General features: G+C 43.5%; 1 protein-coding gene across 2 annotated transcripts in view; it reads left to right on the top strand.

Annotated features, from left to right (window-relative positions):
- Positions 1 to 8,657: 8,657 nt before the first annotated feature.
- Positions 8,658 to 26,886, top strand: part of Blmh (bleomycin hydrolase) — a 39,300-nt gene continuing 21,071 nt past the window's right edge. Inside the window, exons 1-7 of one of the 2 annotated variants that reach the window (XM_021654875.2) lie at positions 8,658 to 8,896; positions 9,250 to 9,447; positions 13,018 to 13,127; positions 13,908 to 14,049; positions 15,379 to 15,467; positions 16,879 to 16,971; positions 26,579 to 26,734. In XM_021654875.2, the coding sequence (XP_021510550.1) occupies positions 8,884 to 8,896; positions 9,250 to 9,447; positions 13,018 to 13,127; positions 13,908 to 14,049; positions 15,379 to 15,467; positions 16,879 to 16,971; positions 26,579 to 26,734 (801 nt within the window). In that variant the 5' untranslated portion in view covers positions 8,658 to 8,883. Of the gene's footprint in view, positions 8,897 to 9,249; positions 9,448 to 13,017; positions 13,128 to 13,907; positions 14,050 to 15,378; positions 15,468 to 16,878; positions 16,972 to 26,578; positions 26,735 to 26,886 lie in introns of those variants that run through there. The other variant, XM_060387269.1, reaches the window with a different exon arrangement.

Raw genomic sequence — 26,886 nt, 5'->3', positions numbered from 1 at the left:
GGAAATGAGGGAGGGGGCTACAGCTGGGATACAAAGTAAATAAACTGTAATTAATATTTTAAAAATTTTTATTTAAAAAAAAAAAAGAAAATGGTCCTAAGCCTTCATACAGGAGTTAGGGAGGTGGCTCGGTGAGTAAAGGTTCGCTGTGTGTGTATGAGGAGCCAGGTTTTGATCCTAGAACTCATGTAAAAGATGTGGCAATGTATGCCTCTAATCCAGACACTGAGGCAGGAGAAGACGGGGCTTCCAGGGACTGCCGGTCTAGCTAACATGGCGAGTGAAAGAGACCCTGCCTCAAGAAATAAGGTGAGGCCAGGCATAGTGGTGCACGCCTGTGATCCCAGCACTCAGGGAGGCCGAGGCAGGCGGACCACTGTGCGTTTTAGGCCAGCCTGGACTACAAAGAGAGTTTAGGACAGCCAAGGGTACACAGAGAAACCCTGACTTCAAAACAGAAGGTGAAAAACAACGGGGGAAAACCTTTATTCTCCACGCATGTACACCCATTCTCTCTCTCTCTCTCTCTCTCTCTCTCTCTCTCTCTCTCACACACACACACACACACACACACACACATCATTCACACAAAGTTTTCTCAATTTGACTGTTATTTCTTAGCAATAAGTATAAGTTTATTCAAGAGCAGATACTCTTTTCCCAGCTAAAATGCCCTGCCATGCGGTAACAGCAGAGTTCCTAGTTCACATCACCACTACCAACTTGAAAGTATGCATCTCTTTCAAAGATTTGTTTTATGTGTGTATATCTTGTGTGTATATATGTATCTCGTGTGTGTCTCTCTCTCCTGTGTGTGTGTATCTTGTGTGTGTGGTGCTGGTGGAGGCCAGATAAAGCATCACATCCCCTTAAGTGGGAATTATAGAAGAAAAGCCATCTGAGGTGGGTGCTGGGAACTGATCTTGGTTCCTCTGGCCGAGTAGCAAGCAACCATAACTACCGAAGCATCTCTCCGACCCCCAAGGCATGCCTTTACGGACAAATGTTAGATATTGGGAGGGCTCTTCCTTGCTTGGAATACTGTGCATGTCATCATGTATAATAATGGTTATATGTATATATACTATGTCAAATGTACTTAATCCACTGTGGATGGTCCTCCATGTCCATCGATCCTATATTCACGGGGACGGCGCCTGCGAGTTTAACTGTTAGCAGATTGAAAATGTTTAAGGGAAAACCTGCACCTGAAGCTGTAGAAATGGCTCAGCAGTTACTGCTCTTCAGAAGGCTTGAGTTCTGGTCTCAGTACCAGCCCCAAGCAGCTCATAACTGCATTAAGTCCAGCTCCGGGGGACCTGATGCCTTTGGCATCTTTAAGCACTTCGCTCAAGCATGTGTGTGCGTGTGTGCCCACCCACACACATACCCACACACACACACACCTCAAAAATGTGTCTCCACTGAACATGTACCAATGTGTCTTATTATTCCCTAAACAATGTGATGTAACAACCTTTTACATAGTGTTTACATTACATTAGGTGTTATCAGCAATCTGAAGATGATTTAAACTCCTGGGAGGTGGCATTGGTGACAGGTAGATAGTGTGTGATTTTATGAGCACTGGGAGAGCCTGAGACCTCCCGTGTCTGATCTGAGCAGACTGGCTCGTTGTTCCTGCTTTCCACCCATGTCTGTCCTGTCCCTAACTCTGTATGTGCCCTTTTCTCTTCTCTATCTGGACTTTTCAGTGGACTGTTAGCACCCGGGAAAAATGTCTTATCCAGAGGCAGGAAAATCTTTGCAGGGCCAGCCTCAGTCAAGATCCTTGGGCGGCCAGGTGCGGTGGCTCGTGCCTGTGATCCCAGCACTTGGGGAGGCAGAGGCAGGCATATCTTTGTGAGTTTGAGGCCAGCCTGGCTTACAAAGCAAATCTAGGATAGCCAAGGCTACACAGAGAAACTCTGTCTCAGGAGAAAAAAGGACAAATGCATGAAGCAAGTTATATATATATGTGTGTGTGTGTGTGTGTGTGTGTGTATACATGTACATAGACAAATAAAATGCGGAGCCCTCTGTATTTGTGATGGATGCCTTTGTATGTGTACATGTATGCATGTTCCATGCATGCTGAGGTCACAATCAATGCTGTATATCTTCCTCTATCGCTGTCCAGCTTTTTTGTTTGTTTGTTTGAGATAGATTTCTCTGTGTAGCCTTGACTGTCCTGAGCTCTCTTTGTAGACCAGGCTGGCCTTGAACTCACAGTGATCCACCTCCCTCTGCCTCCCTAAGTGCTGGGATTAAAGACGTGCACCACTATGCCTGAAAGTCAATCTTATTTTTTTTAACATTACTTTATTACATTTTATTTCTCACGTGTGTGCATGGATGAGCCACATACAGCACGCATGTAGAGGTCAGAAGACAACTTGTGAGTCAGTTATCTGCTTTTGTCTTGTTGGTCCTGGGGATTGGACTTAGCTGGTCAGGCTTGGCCATCTCAGCAGTCCTCCACTTGCTTTTCTGAGTCTCTTACTGAACCTTGAAGTCGCCAAGCAGGCCAGGATGGCTGCCCAGTGAGCTCACCATGGTGCTATGCCTGGCTTTTTACATGGATGTTAGGAAGCTAAGCTCAAGTTTTACTCTTATGCAGCAAGCATGTTAACAGCTGGGTTCCCCCCGCTCCTCCCGCCTTGAAATGAACACACACACACACACACATACATAAATATACACATGCATATATATATGTTTTGTTTTTGCTTTTGCTTTTTGAGACAGGTTTCTCTGTGTAGCCCTGGCTGTCCTGGAACTCAGAGATCTAACCACCTCTGCCTCTCAAGTGCTGGGGTTTAAAGGCATGTGCACCACCACCTAGCTGAAATGACAATATTTTTAAGATAAGCCAGCTATCCAGAGTTTTGTAAAAAACCTCTCAATATTTAAAATATTAAGTTAAAATCAATCTAGATGTAATGGCACGGGCCTGTAACCCAACCATGTAAGAGGCAGAGGGAGGAAAATCTGAAGTTGGAGGCCAGGCTGAATTGTATAGCCAGGCACTGTCTTAAAAATAAATAAATATTAAGTCATCATGCGGGCCAAACAGAACATCTAGAAGGTGGATTTATTTTAGTAGGCTACAGATGTGTAAACCCTGAAGCTTATTAATTATCAGGAGACGTTCGACAGAAGCAAATCTCAGAGTTACCAGGGGGCTACTTAATTGTAAGGGATTTTCATTTATGTTGGATCGTGGTCCAGGCCTCTAGCCACCATAAAAGCCTAACCTTTTCTATCAAAATAGGAGCAGTTGATCAGCATGTGTCAAAGGCTGGCAGATGACAAAGGAGGTGGAAATTTTGCGGGAGGCAAGCCCCGTTTTCTCTGGGTGAAGCTCCAGAGAAGAACCGGGCAGCGAGCCTAGCTCGGGGCTCACCACGCTGCCCCCTGGGTTTAGCTTTGGTGTCACTGTGCCACTGTGTCCCACTGCTTCTCCGCTGGCTGGAGTTAGAGGGGAAACGGCAGAAGGATTTTATTTGGGGAAATTCTCTTCCTGGGCGGGTCCCTTGGGGAGGACCTCATGGAAATCCAGTTCATTGTGTGCCTTCCGTCCATGCCCACACGAGGGCTGAGTGTGTGGGTGTGAGCTGCCGAGTGGAAAGATGGTACGAAGGGTGTCACCCTGACAATAGGGCAGAGCAGGAGACCTGGGAGGAGATGGAGATAGGAATCTCTGGGCGTGGGGTAGGGAGAGGGACTGCAGTAGCTGTAAAACGAGTCCCCTCCGCCTCCTGGGTGATTTCATCGGCCCTGGGCCTGAGTGCTTATGTTAGCAACCGCACGCTTCTGTCGTCCGGCCCCATCTGTCATCTGTACTGGCTTTTTCCTCACAGCCTCCGTAGTCGTGATTCCGCCCGCCCTCTGCTGCCACTGCAGCTGCCCTAAGATCACCTCCCAGCTTGGGAGGGCGGTGGTTCTCAGCCTTCCTACTGCAGAGACCCTTTTATACAGTTCCTCATGTTGCGGTGACCCCCAACCATGGTTACTTCAAAACTGTAAATTTGCTACTGTTATGAATCTGATGAGCAAGCTATCTGACCGAAACCCTCAGAGAGGTCGCGGCCCACAGGTCGAGAACCACTGCTTTATTTTAGTCTACCATTCTCAGTGGCAGCGGTTTTACTGGCCTGGTACGCCAGTCAAGCCGACAACCAAGAATGGCCATTGTACCTGGCCTTTCTGGATTTTGAACATATAACTCCCCAGGGGGTCATCACCAACTTCCCTGCTGCTCCTTTTCTTGTCTTTCACCAACGGAAGTTCCCCTTGTCCACAGCACCCTTGTAAGGAACAGTGAAAGGTCTATCACAACCCGATTGGGGCAGCCCTGGGTCGGGGTATGTGGCTCAGCAGACAGAGCTTAGACTGGTCTGCAGCCCTCCGAGCACGCTCAGCCTGGTGCCATGGGACCTCAGCGCCTTGTGCAGTTATACATGCCGAGCCCCCAGGGTGGTCCCCTGCCTCGCTCCTCATGTTTCTGCACCTTCCACAGCCACAGTTCAGCGCGCCTTACCTAATTTCTAGACTTTTCATATGTCTCCTGGAGCTCTTGCCTTTGCTTTCCTGTAGGAAGCCCAAAGTTGTCAAGTAGAGTTCAGATATCCATACCCCAAATATGCTGGGTTTTCTGAGGTCCTTCCCCTGGTTCAGTGCTTCTTAGACTTTTTTCACACACAATCACTTGTAACCTAAGTACTTTTTATGTGACCCCAGGGGTATGTGTATATGTATCAAAATTTATTACTAATAAATCACTAACTTATGTTAATATAATTCTTTGGTGTGCATATAAGACCAAGGTGAGTTTCATACTGATGATAGAGGTGCTGGCTTATTTTTGCAGAATTAAACGTTGACTGAATACTAGATGTCACAGGGCACATTTCTTAAAGTTGCAACCGCAGCATTTCTTAGAGTTGATCAATACTTTGGTTTCATAATCTCCAAAGCTGAGAATGATGCTTTGCATAACTGTAGGGTGAAAGATGGCCGAAGTGGGCTAGTGAGATGTCTTATCAGATAAGGGCACTTGGGAAGCAGTGTGCATGTGCACACGCGTGCACACACACACACAAATATAACAAACAACTGTAAAAAAAAACCTTTCTATAGGAGAAGTACATCTAGGGCCATTTTAGAAACTGCTGAAGAGCCAGCTGTGGTTGCACTTCCTTTACTCCCAGAAAGAGGAAGGAAGATCTCTGTGAGTTCCGGGTCAGCCAGGGCTACGCAGTGAGAGCATATGTCAAACAAAAACAAAAACCAAACAAAACAAAAACAAATGGGAAATGTCAGGATTTCTCTTTTAATCTCAAGTCAAAGGTCATTTAATGATTTTTTATATGAAATGCAAGCCAGCAATTCAAACAGTAGTCTTTAAAATAAAATATTCTAACACACACACACACAACACACACACAAAATCTAGTGATATACTCTTTTGAAAATGATAGGAGGTATTTAAAACGGTTTTGAAATTAAACTAAATAAAACAAGATAATATTTCGTAAGAGCAGAACGGCTCGTATACACAATAAATCGCTGCAGCTCATAGTATGCAACAGTGTGGGATCTATTGAAGTGTCAGACGGTGTTTGTTGGTGTTGCCTGCTTTGACAGCATAGTCAGGGCAGCGCTGTTCACATCCTGTTTCTGATACCAGGCTGCAATGATGCCGTATCAGGCCACACAGGGTCACAGCTCAGATTCACTGAAGGCTGGATTTGTGATGAACTTGGGTAATCTCCTGTTCAGAAACCTTTTACAGTTGCCAATTAAAAAAAAAAAATGAAGCTTTTTCTTTTTTAATTTATGTGTGTGGGTGTTTTTGCTTGTATTGTAGGGTCTGAAAATGACTTACACGATTCAGACTCCGAGGATATGCAAAAACAAGAGCAGATTTTTATTAAGCGACGCGGTCCAGCATGCAGGGGTCAACCAACAGTTCTAGAAAATGGCAACTTGAGATAAAGCCGCTCAGGCCTTTTAACCTCTATTCTGATTGGGGCGCGGGGCGAGGGGGAGGGGACAGGGGATGAGCAGTTACGTGAGGCGTGAGTTGATTGGTCGGGCCCGGTGGCGGGTCATCTCAAGCAGCAGTTTCTGGGCCTTTCAGCCATGTATGGTCGCACTTGTAGCTGATTGGCTCAGTTACCCTGGACCTTTCACCGGCTACTCTCTCGGGCCAACATGGAGTCTAGAGACAAAAGGAACCTTTTGACCCTCTCTGGCCCTCTCAGTAGGTATGTTTCGTACCACATCAGAGAGCCCGTGGAGGCCAGAAAGCATCAGATCCGCTGGAACTGAAGTTACAGACGGATGTGAGCCACGGTGTGGTTGGTGGGAATTGAACCCGGGTTCTCCGGGAGAGCAGCCAGTACTCTTAACCGCTGAGCTATCTCTCCAGCTCCTGCTGCAAAATTTTTCGTGACGACCCCATCCCACCACCAGCTGCATTATTCCATATGGGGTTAAAACCTACAATTTTAAAAGCTGGGTCTTGGTTAATGACTTCATCTTTTCTCCTCCAGTTCAACTGAAAGTTTCGAGGTTATCTTCGCTTCTTCCCTCTCCACAATCCAAGGCATTCTACTATAATAGCATTCTGACTAATTCCCTGGCTCCAGAACCTCTCCCTCCCCGTAGCCACCAGATTTTGCTTAACACAGATCTGAGAATATTGCTCCTTTGTTCAAACATATGTTTGACTTCTAATTAAGCACAGAATAAAGTACAGATGCGCAGGTGTGGCATATAAAACCGTTTATACCCCAGCCTCAACCTCTTTTTCTGGTCCTGCGCTTTGCTTCTGATCTCAGCACAGTCCTCGATTTTAACCACATCAGATTGTGATGCTCAGAGGTCTGTCTGCATTTGATGTCACTGCTCTCATACTTTGTGTCTGGCTTGCTACCTTGAATGCCCTCTCTCTGTGTCTTGTAATATTCATCCACTCTTCAAGATGATCATCACATGTCTTTTCTCTTTGTGGTACTGGGGACTAAACCCACCGTCCTCATGCACGCTAAGCAAGTGTTCTGCTCTCCAGTGTAGCCTCATCCCCCTTTCCCGAGCGTTCGGCTCTCCCTACAGCTGCTGCTTATATAGCGCTACTGTGTGGTAATATGTGTTAGGCTGCTTGGTTTCCCCATCACATTTTTAAAAGGATTTTATGTTTTAAAGTGTATGTGTGTGTGTCTCTATGTGTATATGTTCATATGGGATGAGCGCCCGTGGTAGCCAGATGGAAGTGTTGGATCCCCCGGAAATGGACTTATAGTTTTCAGACTTACAGTTTTCCAGGGGACCAAACTTTCGTCCCCTGGAAAAGCAGCCAGTGCTCTTATCTGTCGAGCCAGCTCTCAGGCCCACGTCATGAGTTTCTTGAGGACAAGATTAAAGTTTTTAATCTTCATACCATCAGAAGCTTGCTGAGGACCTGTTGTTCTGTAGAAGTAGAGTAAAATTTTATGATTTGAGCTGGGTGCAGTGGTGCATGCCTGCAATCCCAGCACTGAGGAGGTAGAGGTTTATGATTTGAATTGGGCGGGACGTTTAAACATCATTTCGTGAAAGGACCTATGATTTCTTTCAGCATGAGTTTTAACTTGTTTCTCTTTTTCAAAGAATGAAAAAAAAAATCTCAGAACAGGGTAGTTGACGGGCACTCTTGGAGATGGTTGCTATGTCGAATTGCCAGCCTTTGGCTACGTCTCTCAGGAACACAGAGACTGAATTCTCCAATGACAGATGGGTGTCTGCATGTGGCTTTTTCCAGACATCAGAGTTCCTCTGATCTAAGGATGATGATCAGTTTAAGACTTAGATTCTCGGCTCCACGGGAAATCTGAATAGTAAGGTTACAGTGTACAGCTGTGTTTATTTTATATACAGTGCACGCCCCCTCCCTCCTAACTTGAAAAACTGATTAGTTATCTTGAAGGGTGTGTGTGTCATTTACAGGTTTTGTACATATTGGGGGAGGAGGAGGGGAGCTACGTAAAACTGACCTAGCCATTCTCCTTAGCCCAAGCTGGGTGCAGCAGGAGCCACTCATGAGCGTCGAGAAGCCAAGAATGTGTAGATGAAATGAGCAGATGTGTATTTGTAGAGCCGTGGTAGTAGCTTACAGGTGGGTGGGGAAAAGATTGGTTCCAAAATCCTTTCAAATACAACGCCTTTGGTCTTACTACAATCCAAGCAACAAGTTGCCACTGAAAACATGAACAGATTGGTCAGCTGAGTGACTCTAGAAAACGCCTTTGGGGGGATTTCTTGAGACCTGCCCACCCACCCTGAGGTCCCGGGCCTAATTTTGGGCCTCCCCTCCCCAGTTCCTTTCCACCGTCTGGAGCCTCCTTCTGGCTCCTGAAAAGAGTTCAGGGTGTCAGTTTCCCCGTGCTAGAATGTGAGGGAAACCCTTCGCCTCCTTCCTTTAGGAGCTCGGGATCCCGGGCGGGAGCCCTTGTAGCCAGGAAGAGGGCTGCCAGCTGGCGGCGGGCGCCGCCGAGGCGAAGGGTGAGCAATGCCGGCAACCGCGGCTGCAAACGTGGGTGGCTTGGCCGGGCCGCGCCGGGGTTAGGGTGCTGGCCCCACCGACAGGGAGGCCGCCCCCGTCGGCCCTCCCCCGGGCGGGGCCAGCCCCGACGGCGCTGACTCAGCAACGCGAGGGGGGAGTTTTGTCCCTCCGCGGACCCCGTTTCTCTCGGCCACCATTGAGCGGGTTTCCTTTTTCCGGCGCTCAGGGTGCGGGAACCAGGTCTGGCCAGCTAGGCTGCGGGGCTGTCGCGTAACCCCAGAGCTCACCCGAGGACCCCGGAAACTAACGTTCCCCCACGAGCCAGCGTGAGCACCATGAACAACGCGGGTGAGGCGCCGCTCCTCCCGCGAGTGCTCCCTGGGGTCCTCTCCCGGGCTCCGCAGACCTGGGAGGCCCGGCGGCGTGAAAGGCCGTGGGCTGTCGGGGTGAGACCTAGGCGAGGGCGGGGATGTCGCCCTCCCGGAGGGCCGGAGGGTGTCAGGAGGGAGCCGGCATCTTGCGGGGAGGACACCGGGGGAGGGCTTTCTGCCTTCAGTGCGCTCCAGGATGCTCTTGCGAAGTTAAATCCAGGACCTACGGTGACCCCAGAATAAAGCTACCCCATCAGCCTCTTCTTGGGGGGTTGGTGGTGGTGGAGGAGGGAGGTGTTGTTATTATAATGGCGTTTGCTCTCCCCACAGGACTAAATTCGGAGAAGGTAGCCGCTCTGATCCAGAAACTAAATTCTGACCCTCAGTTCGTACTTGCCCAGAATGTCGGGACCACCCACGATCTGCTGGACATCTGTCTGAGGAGGGCCACGGTCCAGGGTGCTCAGCATGTGTTCCAGCACGTTGTGCCTCAGGAAGGCAAGCCAGTCACCAACCAGAAGAGCTCTGGTGAGGTCTTCGACTTCTTACCTACTTTACCGACTGTTTTGTTGTCCTAAAAATGGCCTTGGGATAAGAGAGCTTTGTTAACACTTTGGAAGAACTTAGTAAACCAGAGAATAGGTACAAGAAAACGCAGGCCCAAGAACATTGCCTTTGCTTTCCTGTTCTATGGCCTGATAGCATTTAGTTTCAACACTAAAGAGACAGCTAGATGATGGGCATTGACTGTATATCAGCGTGTTGTTTTGATGATCTGTGATGTTGGATGTGTGCGGTTTGTTCTCATGCAGTTTTTATCTTAACAGTTCATCTAGAAGCAGACGCTAGAAACAACTTATAGGGGCGAGGGTGCGCACAGATAAACTTAAAGCACAGATGAGCTATGTACTGACACAGATTTGGCCTGAGCCTTAGGTCACAAATAGTCCAGGCAAAAATATCCAAACCCTAGATTGCCCTAAAATCCAAATGTATAAAATGGAAAAAACTTAATGCAATTACAACAAAATGCCATCGACTATTTTTAAATACGCTCTGTTGTTGCCGCTGGAGTTACTGTGCTCATAGGTCAGTTCCTATCAGTAGGCTACTTAAGTTCTCATTCCTTGGTGCCTGAGAATTCTTGTTTTGCTGTCCACTGTCCAGTTACCACTGTTAGAAATACATCTACAATAAGGGATTGGCTATCCAGGACTCTAATTAGGAGAAATATTCTCACAACAAAACTGAACTAAAGGAAACTTGCATTCTTTGTCTTTATTTGGAAACTACTCCAAGTCCATCTATTCGATAGAAAATATATTGTTGCTACCTAAAGCAACTCAAAACTCAAAGGATATATTTAACATGGGAAATGTTTTACTATTTGTAAATTATGCCTTAGTAAAATTGATTTAATTTTTTTTTTTTCAAGACAGGGTCTCTCTGTGTAGGCTTGGCTGTCCTGGACTCACTTTGTACACCAGGCTGGCTTTGAACTCAGAGATCCCCCTGCCTCTGCCTCCCTGAGTGCTGGGATTATAGACAGGCTAAACAACATCTGGCTTGATTTTTAAAATTTAAAGTAAAAAAATCTTGACCTTGCAGAAGTCTTTTTTTTTTGCAGTAGAAAGTGCTTATCTAGCAGGCCCAGATCCTTAGCTCAGAAGTACTTGGGATGGTGTGGTCTGCAGGCTCCAGACCGTCTAGTATACGTGTCACGATAGTCCTGCATGTTCTAATCACAGGCTCCCAGAGCAAGCTTGGAAATGTTAATCCAGGACAGGTCAGGTCTTACGTGGTGTATCACTTTAATTTACTCCAAATACTAATAGTATAAGAGGGATATCATTTGCTTCTGTGAAGTATTTGTCTTAAGAGTTCACCCAAAATTAGCAGAAATAGGAGGAGTGTGCAGGAAGAGGTGGAACACATTCAAGCCTAAAACAAAGATGACCATTCAGAAACACAATTTTATTTTTTCTTTGTTACAAAATCATTTTTGTTCAGTGTAGAAAATCTGCAAAGTAGCAGAAGGAGAATAATTTTTCTATTTATCCATCAGGTCTTTTTTTCTCTGTATGAGTGTTTCTAATAAGAGATCATACTTTAAGAATTTTTATATGTGCCTTTTATAACCCTTTTCATTTGTTCATATGTTGTAGGCTTGGTTATTTATATCTGTGTTATTTATCCAAGTATCTAAAAAATTGCTCCTTGAATTTTCCTCCAGAAGAGTGTTACTCTTAATTCAAGGCCTCACAAAGGCTTCCAATGTTGTGGCTCATCTTGCAGTAGAGCTATGCACTCCCAGGTTACCCCAGTCCATACTAGTCTGAAATGTTTAGAGACATTAGCTCCCATCAAATTTTGCAAGGCAGAATATTTGAACATTATAAAAACATGGACTTCACATAGAAATGTTGGGTATCAGTGGAAATAGACCTTTAAAAACGCACTTAAATTGATAGAGAAAAGTGGTAAATTGCAGAAGCTCTGATTATGCATTTGCAGGGCAAATGAAGACATGATTATGTTCTCAATGCTTATCATAAAGTCTTCAGGGACAGCATCGTATACATGGGTTTAGAATTTTGCTTTATTAGAAACAGCATTGGCAGAATGATGGTGTGTTGTGGTTGAAAATGTGGATATAATGATAGCAGAGATACTGATGAAAAGCAGAGGTACATAGAAAGAGTGTGAAGCTGTGAAGACAGAGTGGACAAGTAGAAAAATAGTCCTGGGTAGCTGATGATGACCTTGAACCTCTCATCCTCTTGCCTCCATTTCCCAAGTGTTGGGTATTGGGATTATACTAGTGTTAGTTATGAGGTGCTAAGGGTGAATCCAGGATTTATTGCATGCTAGTTAAGCATTCCACCAGCTGAACAACATCTCCATCCTGGAACAATGGTGCTCTAAATTTACTGTGTTGATCTGATTTTATTGTTGTTAGCATATTTTAAGGGGACAATATTTTGTTTCATTTATGTCTTAATTTTTAAATTGTATATATTTTAACTCTTGGGCTGAAGTGATCCTCCTGCTTCCCCCCTCCCAAACTTATTTGTGTTTAAATATTTATATAACCCTGTTAGTCAAAGATCTCCTTTAAAAACAACTCATTATTAGGAAAATAGCTTATGTTAAGTTTAGCACTCTCTGTAGGATGCACTGTCCATTCCAACTTAGGGTTTTTGCTCATTCCAAATTAAGATTTTGATTTCCAAATCATTCTCAGGTGATCTATATCTGCTTAACCCTCTGTTCAGAATGTTTATTTTTCCAAGTCTTTGCCAATTTGAGCATTATCAAGAAGAAAAAGTATGTCCCACTTTACTAATGTCTTATGAAGAACTTAAAAAACAAAAACATCTTTCCCTTTTTTCTGTGTCCTTTTTGGATATCCTGCAATCTGTTCATGCTCTCTGGTCATATTTTTAGTGTGTGTAGGCTGACCTTGAACTCACTACACTATCCAGGCTGACCTTGAACTCATAGCAGTCTTCTTACCTCCGCCTCCTAAGTCCTGGGGTTACAGTTAGGAGCCACCATGCCCAACCTAAAAGGTTTTTGTTTGTGTGTATGTGTTTGTTAAAAATACTAAAGTTATCTCTGGGGGCTCAGAGGTTAGAGATGCTGCTCTTCCAGAGGTCCTGAGCTCAATTCCCAGCACCCACATGCTGGCTCACAGAACTTGTGTCTGTGTGACTACATGTCTTTTGTTTTGCTTTGGATTTAATATTTATTTCCTGGGCTGAGAGTGTAGCTAAGTTGGTAAAATGCCTAGCATGCACAAATTGCTAGTGTCGCATAAAACCAAGCATGGCAGCACATGCATATAATACTAGTACTTGGGACATGAAGCAGGAGGATTAGGAGGTTAAGGCCACCCTATCTATATATAATACTAGGTTCCAGGACAGTGTAGGCCATATGATGTTCTATCTCAAAAACAAATACATTTAATATTTCTGTTATTTCTTATTTAGTCTTAATGTCTAGATCTTATTATGGATTTGGTGTTAGGAAATACAGTTGGAGCAGTGTGATCTATAAACAGTCATAACTTCCTGGTTTGCTTTCTCATTTTAGGACGATGCTGGATCTTTTCTTGTTTGAATGTTATGAGACTTCCATTCATGAAAAAATTTAATATTGAAGAGTTTGAGTTTAGTCAATCTTACCTGTTTTTTTGGGACAAGGTAGGGGACTGACCTCGCATGATTTCCTTTTGTTTTGATAGCAGCCTACTTAAGGGCAGCCTTTATATTATTTTGCTTTTCTCATTACAGTATACCTTTTTAGTATAGATATGATACCATCCTGATTTCCCCAGTATCAGAAGTCTGTTTTGTTGAAGGCAGAAGGATATTTCCTTCTCTTGCTTTTGTGGTGCTAGGGTCAGAGCCAGAGTTTCTGGCATGCTGTTGATGCAGCTCTAACCTTGAACTCTAGCCCCACAGCAGCTTTCCGTTTGGTAGGTGGCTGTGTTCTCTGAGGAAACAGCACATCTGTTGACTCACTGTTTGTGATCTCTTTATTTAAAATGTATAACTTTGTTTTTAGCAGTTTCCCTTTTTACCATCTTTACTTAGGTTATCTGATCTTTTAAGCACCCAGTTTCTTCATTTGGTAGCACTTTTCTGGGGAAAAAAGAGCAATAAACATTTTTATTTCGTTTGAAAAATCTTTAAACTATAACTGTTTATTAGATGTTTGCTGATTAGAGACTCTAAAACAACAGGATTTACTTCAGCATTGGAGCGTATATGCAGCTCACAGATGCAGTGTGTTGACATGCATATGCACGTGTAAGAAAAGACTTCAGATATTCTTTTGAAGCCAAATACTGATACTTAATTACCAACTTCAGTTTTTACAAACTTACTATGTCAAATCCTTGGTTGTCCTGGGACTCCCATTCAGCTGCTCATGCATGTCAGTGATATGCCATTAATTTTGTTTACCTTCTCTTACTTTAGGTTGAACGCTGTTATTTCTTCTTGAATGCTTTTGTGGACACTGCCCAGAAGAAAGAGCCTGAAGACGGGAGACTAGTGCAGTATTTGCTTATGAACCCTACAAATGATGGTGGACAGTGGGATATGCTCGTCAATATTGTTGGTAAGAGCTTGTCTCTAAGAGAATTGCAAGCTCTGCAGTTGGAGATAGGCCATTTCTTTGGTGGTTATGTACACAGTGAAACTGTATTCCAAGAAGGCTGCATGGTTAGCTGTATGAACCTTTACTTCTTATTATCACGTGTGAAGTCCGTTTCTTTAAATAACTGATAAAGAAATAGATATATGAAGGCTTGGTTGGAGAAGAATTAATTAGGAGTAACTTGCCATTTATTAAAAAAAAAAAAAAAAGGGAGCTAGAGCTCAGTGGCTAAGAGCACTGGCTGCCCTTGCAGAGGACCTGGGTTTGATTTCTAGCACCCACATGTGCCCGTAACCATCTGTAACTCCAATTCCAGGGTATTAAACACCCTCTTCTAGCTTTCACATGGTGCACAGACAGACATGCAGGCGAAATGTCTATACACACTAAAATACTTTTAAAGAAAGTGCTGAGGAATCAGGAAGCACAATTTAGGACTAAAGAGATGGGTAAGCAGCAGGTCCTACTATTACGGAAAACCCAGGGTAAGGTGGCAGCACCTGTGTGTGGCTTACAACTGTCTGTACCTCCAGACAGTCTTCTGGCTTCTTCAGGCACACACTTGGTGCACATAAATAAGTGCAGGCAAAACACTCCAAGAATAAAAATAAATCTGAAAAAGAAAGGAAACGTTGTGGAGGTGGAGGTCAGTGATAGAGCGCTTGCCTGGTGTGCACACAGTCTGGGTTGGGTCCCTAGCAGCACAAACAACAGCAACAAACCAACAGCGAGCAAGCAAACAAAACCCCGATTTTGTTTGAAAACATCCTTATCCAAACATTTTCTTTTGGGAGAATTGATGCAGAGTACTTTAAAGTGGATAGGTAAAAGTACTAGAATTAACTTCAAGGAAGGTAACTGTGCATATTTTTAAAAAAAGTCTGTTTAAGGGACTGGAGGTAGAGGTCAGTAGTAAGGCACTTTGCTCAGTGTGCTTGAGGCCCTAGGTTCAGTCCTCACAGGTGAACAAACCAATAAGCCTGGTAATGTCTAGGGTGAGGTTGAGTGGGTAGACTATTGCCTGGAATGCACAAAGCTCTTGGTTCAACCCCCAGCATTGAACAAACCAGGTCTAGAGGTATGTGCCCATAATCCCAAGACCAGAAGTTGAAGGTTATTCTTAGCCACATATGGAGTTTGAGGCCAGCCAGAGCTACATGAAGCCCTTTCTCAAACAAGTAAAAAACCTCACCCACAAGCCTATTTTAAAGCAGCCAATAATTTCACCAGGATTTCTAATACTAGAATTTATTTTCATCTTACTGAACACTAAAATTTATTGTCTTTTAGAAAAATATGGTGTTGTCCCTAAGAAATGCTTCCCAGAGTCTCACACGACAGAGGCAAGCAGAAGAATGAATGATATTCTGAATCACAAGGTACAGAATATGAGGAGAAGGGACTGGGCTAGTTCATTTGACATTAAAACTGTAACTGGTGTTGTTGTTTGTTTGTTTTTTTGTTTTTTGTTTTTTGTTTTTTTTAGGCAGGGTTTCTTTGTGTAGCCCTGGCTGTCCTGGAACTCACTTTGTAGACCAGGCAGGTTGGCAGGTTTGGATCTCAGAGACCCACCTGCCTCTGCCTCCCTAGTGCTGGGGTCAAAGGCATGTGCCACTGCCTGGCCTATAGCTATTTTTTGTTTGTTTGTTTATTTGTTTGTTTTTTTAAGAGACAAAATAACTATTGAAATCAAGGTCTGTCAAAAGCAGTGTGGCTATACATTAACCTCAAGAAATCATTAAGATAACTGTGCTCTGTTTCTGTGGAGTGGAGTGTTTTCTCATACATATTCAAGGGAAAATGTCCTGGGTCAGGACGGCTCTCACACAGACAGGCCTCTGTGCGTGCTGCTCATTTGCCCCTAATAGTCGGACTGAGCCTACTTCGTGCACTAGCAAAAGCGAGCAGCACAGCCTTCCTGGAGAGCTGTAGTTTGTTCTTGGGCTCACCCAGACCACATCAGTGTGGTTCAGCCACCCATGGAGGACTTGGTGTAGTCACTCAACTGCTTTTTATGGCTTAAGTAACCTTAATGAATCATTTCTCCTCCACATTTTCCCAGAGATGGTTATAAGCCTTGTGTGGTTGTGCTCTGCTTGCCAGATCTCTTTTTTGAGAACTGGGAGTTGCCAAAATCTGCCCTTATCTACAAGGCTGAAAGTAGATCTGTTATCCCCAGGGAAAAGAGTGCATTTAAAAATAAGCATAAATACGCTTTTCCAATATTAGATGTAGACTGTTTTCTACCCAGGAAACTCTGGGGACTTTTATCCAAAGGCTCAAGAATTACAAAGCTTTGGATTTTATTTTGAGCAAGAACAAGTCACTTTAGCCCTGTAGTTCAGTTTCAGAATCTCCTTCATGTTGGGCCTCTCTCAAAAGTGAAAGAGACAAAAGCCATGTTGGAGGTTGATGCAGTCTTGGTCATAGTGATTGGCAGAGAAGGTAATGTTGAGGACAAACAGAGTAAGAATGTGTGAGAGTGCTCAGTGTGGTGATGGCCTGTCTCCTCTCTTCTGAGGGTGGCGGGCACTGGGAGCGGGTGTTCCCACACACAGAGGGGAGGGACCTGTCAGGCACAGAGCAAGATCAGTTCTGCCCAGTGTTCTTTGGGAATAATCCACATTTTGTCTCCTTATTGAACTATTTTTCACTATGTGTTTAAGAGGACCATTTGGAGAAAATCACATGTTTTTATAAACTTTGCCCAGGGTATTAGCTAGTGGTGATCTGTTAGGCTTTTAAACAGCTTGTGTAACTACTGAAATGCTGAATAAGTTTCTATCATAGATGAGAGAGTTCTGTTTACGACTGCGGAACCTGGTACACAGCGGAGCGACCAAAGGGGAGATCTCATCTACACAAGATGCTATGATGGAGGAGGTAATGATAAGAATTATGTGGAGTTTTGTGGCTTGTCTAAAAGGCTCAGAGTATCCTGCTAAATCAATTATGGAATGCAGCCACCGCAGTGAATATCTAATTGAATGAAAGCTACTAATTTTTCACTTAAGAGGTATAGACAAAAGGGTCAGGAGTTCAAGGTCAGCCTTACTGTATAATCTCGGCTACAGAATACCCAATCTCAACAAAACAGAACAACAAAAACTACTTATTTTAAAGCTGAAAAAAAATTGACACTTGCTTGCATTTTAAAATTTTGTACTAAGATTTCCTAATTCGCAGTTTAGGTTCTCCATAAGAGCTATCTATTATGCACTGTATAAATAATTCCTTCTGTGAGTCGGCACTGCGGGAGTAAAGATGAGAAGGCAAGTTTCTGCTCGCCAAAGCTCAGTTTGTGTGTGGTGTTCTCTCCTAACCTCCCCTCTCCCAGTCCCCTCTTCCAGAGGTAGGGCCTCGTGTATGCTCTATCACCAAGCTGTGGAAAAAAGAGAAACCATAAATAATGATAATAGATTATGTGCTAGATGTGTAAGGGAGAGTTCTGTGGTCATGGGGCGGGAATGACTAATTCGGGTTATGTAGGGAAAGTATTTGAACCAGCAGTAGGAATTTACTGTGTGACTAGCAAGGACGATCAGCCCAGGCAGAGGAGACTGGACAGTAGAGTGGGCTGTAAGGATCTTGGCTAGAAAGAGACTATTTGGGTTTATTCTGCAAGAATAATAGTGAGGAGCTGCTGATTCTTACAGCTGTTAATTTGTACAAAACACTTGAAAAATTTAAAGTTAAAATTTTAAATTTAAAAGTTGCCAGATAGGTATTTGGAGTTAACAGTATTTATTATCAAGGCAGATAAGAATCTTTACTACTAATATCTGTATTTAGGACTAATAGATGTGAAGCTGAAATTCTCTGTTGAAAGAACAGATGTTACCTTCTCTAGCCTGTGGGCTCATTGGTGAAGCCACGGGTAAGGTGGGATATGGTGTGGCTTAACATTTTGTTACTTGAGTGGAGAACATGAATGTTTAAGGGAGTCAGTGTGGCCTAGAGGAGCATGTCTACAGAGTCAGTCTGATGGCTTTCCTGCTCAGCTACGTGACCTGGGACAACTTCCTTAAGCACTCAAGTCTTGGTTTGTTAGTGGGTTATATACCCAGTGGTTGACACGATAGCTCTTTCTTACACGTTAGAACAGAGGAATCACAGCACTTACTTGCTAAGTGTATTTAAATTATATTTGACTTTCTTAAATGTTCTATTGAAGAACAGTATCAGGATGGGGGAGAGAGCCTTGAGAGTTAGTTACATTCCAACTTGGTTACCTACATCCTGTTATCTTGGGTAGCTCTAACCTGAGACTCAGTTTGAGTTTTAAAATACTTCTCTGCTTGGAATGGTGGGAAGGCAGGGAATGGCTGGGAGGTCAAATAAGGAATTAAATTTCAGAATGCAAGGTGCTAGTGTCTTGCACATAGCAAACATTCAGTAACCATTCTTTGCCTTCTCTTCCTGTTTGGAACGATGACTTTTGTTGAGGCCACCTTTCCTGACAGTTTGCATTAACTTGTGATGAGGTTAAGGTAGTGGGGACGTAGGGAGAGATGAAGGCTGTACAATCAGGGTCATCCGGTGACTCAGCGGGTACAGAGGCAGGCCTCCCAGCCTGATGACCTACGGCCGGTCTTTGGGCCCCACGTGGTGGAAGGGAAAGATGGATTTCTGCTGGTTATCCTGTGATCTCCACACATGCATGCACAAATAAGTAAGTGAATGGAACAATTTTTAAAAGATTATATTAATCATTGTGGAAAAGGTCCAGATGGTACTTCTTTTTCTTAGAGATTTATTTTTACTTTATGAGTGTTCTGCCTGCACGTAGGTGAGTGCCAGAAGTGTGGTGCAGTGGCCGCAGAGGCCGGGAGAGCGCATCAGGCACTCTGAAAGTGGAGTTAGAGACATTTGTGAGCTGCCGTGTGGGTGGCTGCTCTCAAACTGCCCAAGCTGTCTCTCCAGCCTCCAGATAGACTTATTACAGATCATAAGTATCATAGTGGCCTGTGGTATTTGCTTTAATGATCCTTGGATTAATAATATGTCTTAAGGTTTATGTTGTAACTGTGGGATTAGTAAAGGAAAATAAATGACACAGAGTTAGAGCTATGCAGTGCATTTTTACATGTTTTGTTTTCTCTCCTACTCCTACTTTGAAATTTAAAGATACTACTTTACCATGTCCAGAGTATGGGTATTTTGTAGGATTGTTTACTTAGTGATTTATTTTATCTGTTCACTACAGAATCTGTGTGGTAGGTTTTTAAATTTTTACAGTCTTTTAAATAACTTATTATTTGACCTGACTCTTTGGTAATGAAGAGTCTAGCTTCACTTAAAGCCACAAATTAGTACCTACGTTTTACCCTGCCTCATGGGCAAGTCTAAATGATGAGTTCAGTGAATAACCATGAAGCCAACATAGCTTGAATGGAGCTTGTTTATGCCAAAGGCATTCCTTCAGAGAGGAGCGTAGGTGGTTTGTGAACGTGATAGATTGCAGATCATTTTGGAACCATGTTGCCTCTTCAATTACAGGTGTTCTCTGTGCTCACTCTTTATGGCTCCAGATCTTTTAGGATTATTAATGTACTCCCAAAATTCGCTCTGTTAAAAACAAAGGCCAAAGTTAAGACTGGTCAGGGCCATAAAAAAGAACAGGAAGTAGTTTTGATGGCTTAGGAAACTCTCCAGTCGTGGTTCTTAAAAACACTGTTGGCTGGAGAGTTGGCTCAGTGGTCAGGAGCACTGGCTGCTTTTCCAGAGGACCCAGGCTCAGTTCCTAGCACCCACATGATAGTTCATAGCCATCTGTAATTCCAGTTCCAGGAGGTCCTGTACCCTTTTCTGACCTCTGGACACCAGGCACACATGAGGCAAACGCTCATGCAAATAAAATAAAAATAAATAAACCTACCAAGTGGTGTGGTACACACCTCTAATCGCAGGACTCAGGAGGCAGAGGCAGGCAGATCTCTGAGCTTGAGGCCAACCTGGTCTACAAAGTGACTTCCGTTATGGCCAGGGCCACACAGAGAAACCCTGACTCGAAAAACCAAAAATAAACAAACAAACCTTAAAACACTGAACCAAAGACATAGCTCGGTGGCATAGTGTTTGCCTAACATACTTAAGGTATTGAGTGTCCAAAGAACAGAAGTAGAAGGAGCTGGTGATGCACATTCCAAATTATCTGGGGATTACACTAATGTCCATTCCTGTTGTCAGTGACAATTAGATTTGAGCCAAACTGATAGGTAAACTATTATCTCACTATATATGATTTTGGGTAAGGTGGGTATTTTTATAAACTATATTAATATCCTAAAATTATCTTTAGATACTTTTAATTTTTGTGTGTATGTATCTGTGCCTGAGTGACTGTATGTGTATGCAGGAGCCTGCAGGGATCACAAGAGGCTGTTGAATCCCCTAGAACTGGAGTTACAAGTGGTTGCGCCCTCCACAAGAGCAGCAAGCGCTTTTCACTATTGGAACTACCTCTCCAGGCCCTAAATTCATTACGTGTCTGTGTGTGCTTATGTGTGTGAGAGTACAGGTTCTGAGATACCAGAGGAGGGTGTCAGATGAAATCCATACGGATGGGTATAAAGCACTTGCTGTGGGAGAGGGGAACCTAACTCAGGTCTTCTACAAGTACAGCAAGCACTCTTAACCACTGACGCATCTTTGCAGCCCCAGGATTCAGATTTACCTGTTTGCATCGCTCTTGCTGAGGTTAAATATGAGCTGAGCTAAAAGTAACAAGAGTGAGCCAGTCAGGGGACGGCAGGGACAAATGCCCATGATGAGAGAGGTTGGTAGTCCGGAGTAACGGAAAGAAGGCACTGTGGCTGGAGCCTGGGAAGTAAGGATGGGATGGAACAGATGGCAGAGGAAATGGGACCTGGCTTCATGTAGGCCCCAGAGCTGTAGTGAAGAGCTTGCATCTTGTTCTAAGTAAGGTAGCTTTTAAGGACTTTAAGCCAATATTTTGTTAAAAGTCTTTACTTTGAAGCTAGGCATAGTGGCACACATCTGTAATTGTGGTACTAGGGAGGCTGACACAGAAGAAACACAAGATTGAGGCCAGTAGAGCTACAGAAGACCCCGTTTCAAGGAAGGTTTGTGTGTGTGCGTATGAGAGAGAGAGAGACAGAGATAGAGAGACATCTTTACTATGGGTGTTTTGAAAGCAGACTGTAAAACAGAGAAACCAGATGGAAAGTTAATTGTAACCACATAGGCAAGAGATTATGGTAGTTTGGGCAAGGTTCATGAGAGAATGGAGAGCAGTGACATCTCTGGGTTCATCTGGAAGGGGTGCTGCTAGGGCTTGCCAATGGGCTCTGTGGAAGGCAAGGACAGGGAGGTATCTTGGTGATGTAATCATGTCTTGAGGGAAGATTGTAAATATGAGGGAAGGCTTTTTATCAGTTAAAGCAGGAATAGAGAAACAGTGTATGGGAAAGAATGTAAAGGAGAGAAATAATAACTGAGAAGATTTGAGAGTTGGGAAAGATATGGTCTAGTTAAAGTACCTATGAACTTTTAAAGTACCTATGTAAAGTAGAAAATATAGATTGCTTGAGTCTGTTGTGGGTTGCATTTCTCGTTCTTTTAATTCATATGCCTTTCTAGGAACTATCTCAAAACACTCCTTTGTTACCCCAGGAGCTTGTTAACTTTGTTGTTGTTTTATTTTGTCTTGCTTGGTCCAGGCTAGCCTTGAACTCACAGATATCCACCTACCTCTGCTTCCTGAGTGCTGGGATTACAAAGTGTTCACAACTATGCCTGGCTGCTTGTTAACTCCTAACATCCCAGAGAAGCATACACCCTGGTGTGCCTTACAATCAGTCTTTCTTGTCCGACGATAGAGATATTGCCTTTAGGATGTTGTGCTCTTTTTACGTAGGTAATTATTTTTGTTTTAAAGCAGAGCTTGCCCTTCTCGTCTTCTCCACCAGGAAGCAGCAGAGAGGGTTTTCCTCCTGTCCCCTTTCTCCGTGTTACTTAGTCACAAAGGTCCATTTGGTAATCCATTGAATTCTTGAACCACCGTCAGAGTTCACTTCTTTATGAAGATGCTGTGGCCAGACTAATCAATGGTTCATTTACCATTCCTACCAAAAGTAGGAAGTTCAGGTAATTGATTTCTTAAGAACATTGTAGCAAGCTGGGCACTGTCATCCAAGCCTATACTCTACACTTGGGAAGCTGAGGCAGGAGGATTGCAACAGCATTGTAGCTTTGTATTTTAGAATAGCAGAAGTAAATAAGTTGCCATGCTTTAGATTTTTTTGTTATTTCCTCAACAACCACTGCTTCTAAGATTAGGCCACCTCTATGTAGTTCCATATCTGGACTCTTCACATTTACCAGTTTTCTCTGAACTACTGTCTCCTTCTAACCTTTTGTTCATTTGCCATCTACCCCTGGCTGGCTTTAAATTCTCTGGTTCTCAGTTCGGGAATATTTTTGACAGGTCATTTTTTTCTCTCTAACCTGTCTAGCTTCTCTCTCTTCCAGATACAGCCATGTGCAAGAGAATTGGCACTGTCACACTTGTGTGTCTTTAAGCTGAGGGCTGGTGTTCTGACTCCCGTGCTTTCTGTGCCTTTTTTTTTTTCCTTTCCTTATGCTGATTGTCATTTGTCATGTTAGACTTTGACAAGTCGATGAAAATAAATCTCTTTGCTAGGGGTAAATGGTTTTAGATGCCAATTAAAATAGGATTCCTTTTCAAAATTAGACTCAAAGCTTACACTCTGCCTCTTTAGAAGGTGGCTTACTTATTTTTATTTATGTGTACTGGTGTTTTGCCTATATGTTTGTGTGAGGGTATCAGTTCCCCTGAGACTTGAGTTACTGCTATTTGGGGCCTGGGAATTGAACCCAGACCCTCTCAAAGAGCAGCCAGTCCCCTTAACTGGTGAGACAACTTTCTAGCCCCTTAGAAAATGTATTTAATTAGAGATAGAAATTAAGTCTTTCTTACACAGATTTCTGCTTTTCTGAAGGGCTATAGGTTAATAGAAAAAGATTACACATTCTGAGAATGAGTAATTTAAGTTTCCAACTTAATTAGCAGTTAAATCAAGAATTAACAGCTAGATGGACTCAAGAGGCATGTGCTGCATGGCTTCCCTTGCTTGCCTTCTTCCAAAGGTGCGAGGGAAGAGGGTCTCAGTGGGTCAAAGACATGAGAGAACCTTTTCTAATAACATGTTACTGGGAAGAATAACTAAAAACATTGACTTCCTTTTCAGAATCAATAAGACCACATAATTATTGGGGATTTGAGGAAGCTGAATCAGGTTCAGGGGTCTCTGTACTGTTCATCTCTCTGCCTTTAGCTTTCCATATTTTTGGAAACCCACCTTGCCTAAGCCCATCCCCTTGACTGTTTTAGAACTTTTTTTTAAATCAGGTTGGCTTAGACCTTAGGTTGGCTCTGAAATCACAGTCACAAGGCTCAGGTAGTAAGTAGCTCTTTAGTAATGCGCCTAGCACTGTTCAGGCGTTAGAGATTTAGCACTGGACAGACCAGATAAGGATTGCTAGCTCTGTGTAGTTTACCTTCTAGTAGGCAGAGCCAAAAAAATGTGTAAAAAGTGTAATTATCCCATGGAGATAAAGAGGGAGCAGCAGAGATGCTGGGATGAGAGCGAGAATCGCAGAGTCGCCAGTGCACTTGACCAGCGGCTCAGTGGTAGGTTCTAATGTGCAGTTAGTTCTGAGGAAAATGGCTGTGCTGCTGTGCACCGTCTGAGTCACGAATCAGGGGACACTCCTGCTTTGTCCACCAGAGGGCAGGCTTGGATATGCAACCTTAACTGTCACTTTCGTACCTTTTGTGTTACTTCAGAACAAAGACTTTTACATATCAAGAAAAACTCTCCTGAACCTTACAGATTATACTTTTGAAGATTTCCTAAAATTAAAGTTCATTTACTGTTTCTTAACTGGAGCCACATCACTTCCACATCGCTACAGATGGGCTCAAAGATAAATTTGGATAATTTATAGCATGTCTTAAGTTGAAGAAATTTTCTAGAGTCTAAGAGGAAGAGCACTCAGCCTTATCATGTATATTTGATTAAAAGCTTCATATTTGTAAGGGGTGGGCAACTGACTATTGTCTTACAGAGAGGCTCACCTGAGGGTTTGGTTAGATAACAGAAACATATCAAAGTTTTTAAGGCTTTATTAGCATTAGCATTAGTGTGTGTGTGTTTGTGTGATGTACTTGTGGGTGTGCGTGTGGCATAATGCACGAATGGAGGCTAGAGTATGCGTTGGCGCAGTTGAGTCCTTCCGTCTTTACATGGGTCCTAAAAATAGAACCCAGATCCTCAGGCCTGTACAGCCAGTGTCCTTACCTGCTGAGCATCTTGCCCATGCCAGATTTTTTCTGGTGTATGTGTGTTGCCTCGGTGCGGGTTTGGGGAGGAGGTAGTTACTTAATACTTTTTACTTCAGATATTCAGGTAGGAGGACAGAATATACTGTTAAGGCACAATACAGTGAAACTTAGAGAGGAAAATGTTCTTATCTTTAAAATATGTTTAGAAATAATCAGGAATTCACATCGTTGTCTTAATCTTTCTTCTGTTTTGTTTTGCCAGAGCTTGGTGGATTTACTGCCTTTAGATAACTTGAGAGTTGACCAGAACAGTTTCACTGATACATAAACATACATGTGTGTCAGCAGTTAATAGTTAAAACATACACGTCATAGTCTCTGCCATAGTTCTCAGTGGCAGTGTCCCCATGGCAACAGAATCCTAAAGTTGCCTTCTGTAGCCTTTGCATTGAGCAAGTCCAAGATTATGTGTGGTCCATGTGAATCTCAAGCAAAGCTCCTAGTCCATGGTTAGGGTAACTCATTACAGTTGCTTGTAAGCTGCTGGCCTCTGCTGTGCAGAAACTAGCTTGAGAGCGTAGTGTGAGAAGACAGGGGTTGATGCTTGAGCCATGCCAGCTCATAATGCACACAGTGAGGACTACTGAGAGATGCTTCTCTCTCAGAAGACAGGCAAGATGAAAGGCAAGCGTATCCTCTGTTACGAGTGAGCCTCCTATGATGGTAGTAGAATCACGATGCTAAAGAACAAATGCTTATATGCACAGGACATAGTGAGAGTCACAGGAGTCACAGAAGGAAGCCAGACAAATAGTGCTTTTGATTCCATTTGTATGAAGTCTAAGAGTATGGAGTAGGAGTCAAATGATACCTACCTTGGGAAATTAGGTGACTTATTTACTAGAAAAGAGCCAGGAAACCCTTTTTAATGCATTCTTTTCTGGATGTTTTAACATACTTCCGTGTATGTTAAAACAGTGAATTGAACTATACAATTAGGAGTGGTGCACACCATATTTCCTGAACATAGGAACAAAAAGTAAGAAAAGGAAATGAGGTCAATAGGTTAGATTTGTTAGGGGAGGTGATGGGCAAGCTTTATTGAATCTTTAACAGGGAAGAACGTGGTGCTTCTAATATTACTTCCCTGAGGTCACGTGGAGAGTGAGCCAGGTGTGCTGGTGTGTCCAGGCCATAAGCTCAGCGTGGCTAAAGTGCCTGGGAGCATAAAGTGGCCATGATACGGTCCTCTACCCCTCTTCCTCCTTTTTTTCCTTAACAGTGTGTGTGTGTGTACTTTTGCCTGTACACATGCATATGTGGGCACAAGCATTGTATGACACAGGTGTGGAGGTCAGAGGACAAGTTACTGGTTCTTATTCTTAAAAAGCATGTAGCATGTTATAGGAGAACAGTTATATAAAATCCAGAAAGCCACCAGGTAAATTTATAGTATTTTGGAAACAAGTTAGAATTCAGTTCTGATCTGCCACTTACTAGCCCTGGGACTTCAAGCATGCTACTTACTGCTGAGCTTTGGTCTTTGTCTCTAAAGTGACAGTAACAGCTGCCATCTTTGTTGAAAGGATGGAGAGCTACAGTATGTAGATTACAGTACAACACAGTAGGCCTTCAGTACATGGTCCCTCTTTAAGCCTGTAACTAAGAAGCAATACTTTTTAAAAAATTTTATGTGCATTCGTGTTTTGACTGCATGTGTATGTCTGTGAGGATGTCAGAGCCCCTAGAACTGGAGTTATAGACAGTTGTGAGCTGTCATGTGGGTGCTGGGAATTGAACCCTGGACCTCTGGAAGAGCAGACAGTGCTTTTAACCTCAGAGCCACCTCTCCAGCCCCAAGAAGCAGTACTTTAATATAATATAGCATGTGATCTCAGTTCAGATCCTAATCGTACAGTCACCAGCTCTGTGATTTTAAATAGATTAACTTCGTTTCTTTGAGTCACACTATCTTCTGGAAAAAAGGGGGAGGAGTAGGTTACCTGGAGAGCGCTTAGATGGTGACTTGTGCCAACACTCAAATCTTGGTTGCATTAGTAGATTTCTTTTGCAATTTTTAGTTTAGAAACATAGCTGTTGATTTCTTCCCGCTTTTCAGGCTGTGGAGAACGAAAGTCTCACTCATCCGCTCCCTTTCAGATATTCCGGGTGGTGTGCATCTGTTTGGGTAACCCTCCGGAGACCTTCACCTGGGAGTATCGAGACAAAGATAAGAACTACCACAAGATCGGCCCCGTTACACCACTGCAGTTTTACAAGGAACATGTGAAGCCGCTCTTCAACATGGAGGATAAGGTGAGAGGCTGCTACTGCCAGTGGCTGGCCACTGACGCTCCAAGGTTGTGTGCGCAGAGGGTGTACGTTTCCCTGGTCAAGGTGCATGTTCGCTGACGTTTGCACCTGACAAAAGTAGGTACACCGGGTCACCTTTCCCCAGCGTTTGTTTG

This window comes from Meriones unguiculatus, chromosome 7 (genome assembly GCF_030254825.1).
Source record: "Meriones unguiculatus strain TT.TT164.6M chromosome 7, Bangor_MerUng_6.1, whole genome shotgun sequence".
In the NCBI taxonomy this organism is placed as follows: domain Eukaryota; kingdom Metazoa; phylum Chordata; class Mammalia; order Rodentia; family Muridae; genus Meriones; species Meriones unguiculatus.
This window is presented reverse-complemented; position numbering and strand designations above follow the sequence as displayed.